This window comes from Electrophorus electricus, chromosome 10, assembly GCF_013358815.1.
Source record: "Electrophorus electricus isolate fEleEle1 chromosome 10, fEleEle1.pri, whole genome shotgun sequence".
Lineage (NCBI taxonomy): Eukaryota > Metazoa > Chordata > Actinopteri > Gymnotiformes > Gymnotidae > Electrophorus > Electrophorus electricus.
In genome coordinates this window covers 3,780,001-3,782,500 of record NC_049544.1, presented here as the reverse complement: position 1 = coordinate 3,782,500, position 2,500 = coordinate 3,780,001, and the positions used below count along the sequence as shown (strand labels likewise).

Below are 2,500 nucleotides of genomic sequence, written 5' to 3'. Positions count from 1 at the left end.
ACCAGTTATTATTTTTGTGCTTGAGTCTCTCTCTCTCTCTCTCTCTCTCTCTCTCTCTCTCTCTCTCTCTCTCTCTCTCTCTCTCTCTCTCTCTCTCTCTCTCTCTCTCTCTCTCTCTCTCTCTCTCTCTCTCTCTCTCTCTCTCTCTCTCACCCAGAAGCTGGAGGCTCCAAGTTCACGATAGGCAAGTCCATTTGGCTGCTCTGGGCTCTGGTCTTCAACAACTCCGTACCTGTGGAGAATCCGAAAGGCACCACCAGTAAGATCATGGTACTGGTGTGGGCCTTCTTCGCCGTCATCTTCCTGGCCAGCTACACGGCCAACCTGGCAGCCTTCATGATCCAGGAGGAGTACATCGACACCGTCTCAGGCCTCAGCGACAAGAAGGTGCGTTCGTGCACGCGCCGCGGAGTGCGCACGGGTTTCCTTCTGTTATTCAGGGTGACGCGCCGATGTGGAGTGCGGGATCGATCCCATCCTTGCCTACGGAGACGTGCGTGGGTGTGGCACGTGCGCTCTGTCGGGGCGGAAGATTGATAACGCTTCTGGGATCAAGCAACCTTTCAGAACTCCGAACACAAAGGACACATTTGTTCCTCTGTGAAGCAAAATTGTTGTTGAGGGGAAAGCGGTCGAAGGGACCTCATAGCTGCCGCTTGGTAGTAACCGTTTTCAAACTGCGTCGGAGTGAGCTGACAAGTGTTCGGATGGTTGAGGTGTTACTGGTAGCTGAGGAAGGCGTGGTCTCTGGAGCGGGGTGTGTGGTCACGGTGGTGGGGGGCGTGGTCTCCGGAGTGGGAGGCGTGGTCTCTGGAGCGGGGCTGTCGGGTGCGGACACCTGGTTTTGTAGTCTGGAACCCACGGTGTGGATAGTCCTGCGTGCGGGCGCACGGGTGGGTGGTCGTGCGTGCGGGCGTGTCCGCGTGTGCTCGTGCATGCGCATGTGTGTGCTCCTGAAGTGATGTGACTGAATGCGAGGTACACGGGTCACGCCTCGGCTAAGACAGGCAGCTGATCCTGGACCTGATTCGGCAGGGACCGGGATTCGAATAGACCCAGACAAGTCAGGCAGAGCTTAAAACATGCTGCCCCCACACTTCCTCTCTGAATAAACCTATCTGTATCCAGCAGCTCTGCTTACTTGCTTACACTGAGACCACCTTTGCCTGCTGCTAAGAAATGCACAGGTAAAGCTGCATTTCCCTGTGCCTTCCGCTGCTCGGTGTTCCTGAGTTTTCGAAAGAAAAGCCACTACATGGGCTGTTGTTTGAGAGAGTTGTCTGACAGCGCCATGTTCTCCGAAAAATATCTTTGATCATTTTTCAGTAAAATTCGACAGCTTTCTTTCGCCTGTGTTTTCATGCCTTTTGCTTTGCGCGATTTATTTTCAGTCGAGCTGAATTTGATGAGACTCCTGGCATGTCTGCGGCGTTACGGAAGGCACACGGGTATGTTACCGGGAGTAGACAGGCTCGAGCTGATGATGGAGAAATCCGACCTCTGCGATTGGTTGCCAACCTCAATGTCACGGTGCCTCATTCCGCTCGGTGACATCTTGTACACAGGCCTCCATTCGATATGTCATTTACTGTCTGTCAAATCGGCTCCAAATCAGCATCTAGCGCTTGGCGTCACCGCCTCTTCCTGCCTCCATGCACTCTCTGTCCCCTCCTGGCCTCCATCGCCTCGCCTCAGCTTGGCGCTTGCCCGTCTTTAATGTTCCGCGTTCGCCTTCTCTCCCCCGCAGTTCCAGCACCCGACGGAGCAGTACCCACCGCTGAAGTTCGGCACCGTTCCCAACGGCAGCACAGAGAAGAACATCCGCAGCAATTATCCAGACATGCACCACTACATGATCAAGTACAACCAGAAGGGGGTGGAGGAGGCCATCACCAACCTGAAGACGGGGTGTGTGTGGACCACGTCTCTCCCGCACCTCTGTGTCATCTCATCCAGTTTGATTTGATTTTATTATAACCCCCCCCACACACACAGTCCTGCCCGGTTTCACCTCTCATCCCTGATCTTTCTCCGTGGGTGGGCGGGAGTCATTTAGTCTGTTGGTGTATTTAAAGTTTTCACTCTCTCTCTGCCTATTTCTCTCTTTCCCTCTCTTTCACACTCACACACACACACACACACACACACACACACACACACACACACATACACACGCATACATGCTGTATACCTTGATCCCGCTTCCTCAATTCTTTCTCTCTCTCTCTCTCTCTCTCTCTCTCTCTCTCTCTCTCTCTCTCTCTCTCGCTTTCTCTCCCTCTCTCACTCTTTTTCACTCTCTGCACCATGACTTGTTAATTCACACAGCGTGGTCTTCCTGAATCTGTCATTCCCTCCCCCGGTTTGGTTTGCCAGTATGACATTCCCTAGCTGCCTTTTCACTGTTTCTCCCAACCCCTCCCCCGCCCAACTTGCCTCCCTGCAGCAAGCTGGACGCGTTCATCTACGACGCCGCAGTGCTGAACTATATGGCGCGCAA

The 2,500-nt window shown here is 53.7% G+C and overlaps 1 protein-coding gene across 1 annotated transcript in view; it reads left to right on the top strand.

The window, feature by feature from the left end:
- Positions 1 to 2,500, top strand: part of LOC113570691 (glutamate receptor ionotropic, NMDA 2D) — a 33,550-nt gene that overhangs the window by 21,609 nt on the left and 9,441 nt on the right. Inside the window, exons 10-12 of the mRNA XM_035530730.1 lie at positions 158 to 387; positions 1,748 to 1,908; positions 2,447 to 2,500. The exon at positions 2,447 to 2,500 is cut by the window's right edge and continues 134 nt beyond it. Of these exons, the coding sequence (XP_035386623.1) occupies positions 158 to 387; positions 1,748 to 1,908; positions 2,447 to 2,500 (445 nt within the window). The remainder of the gene's footprint in view (positions 1 to 157; positions 388 to 1,747; positions 1,909 to 2,446) is intronic.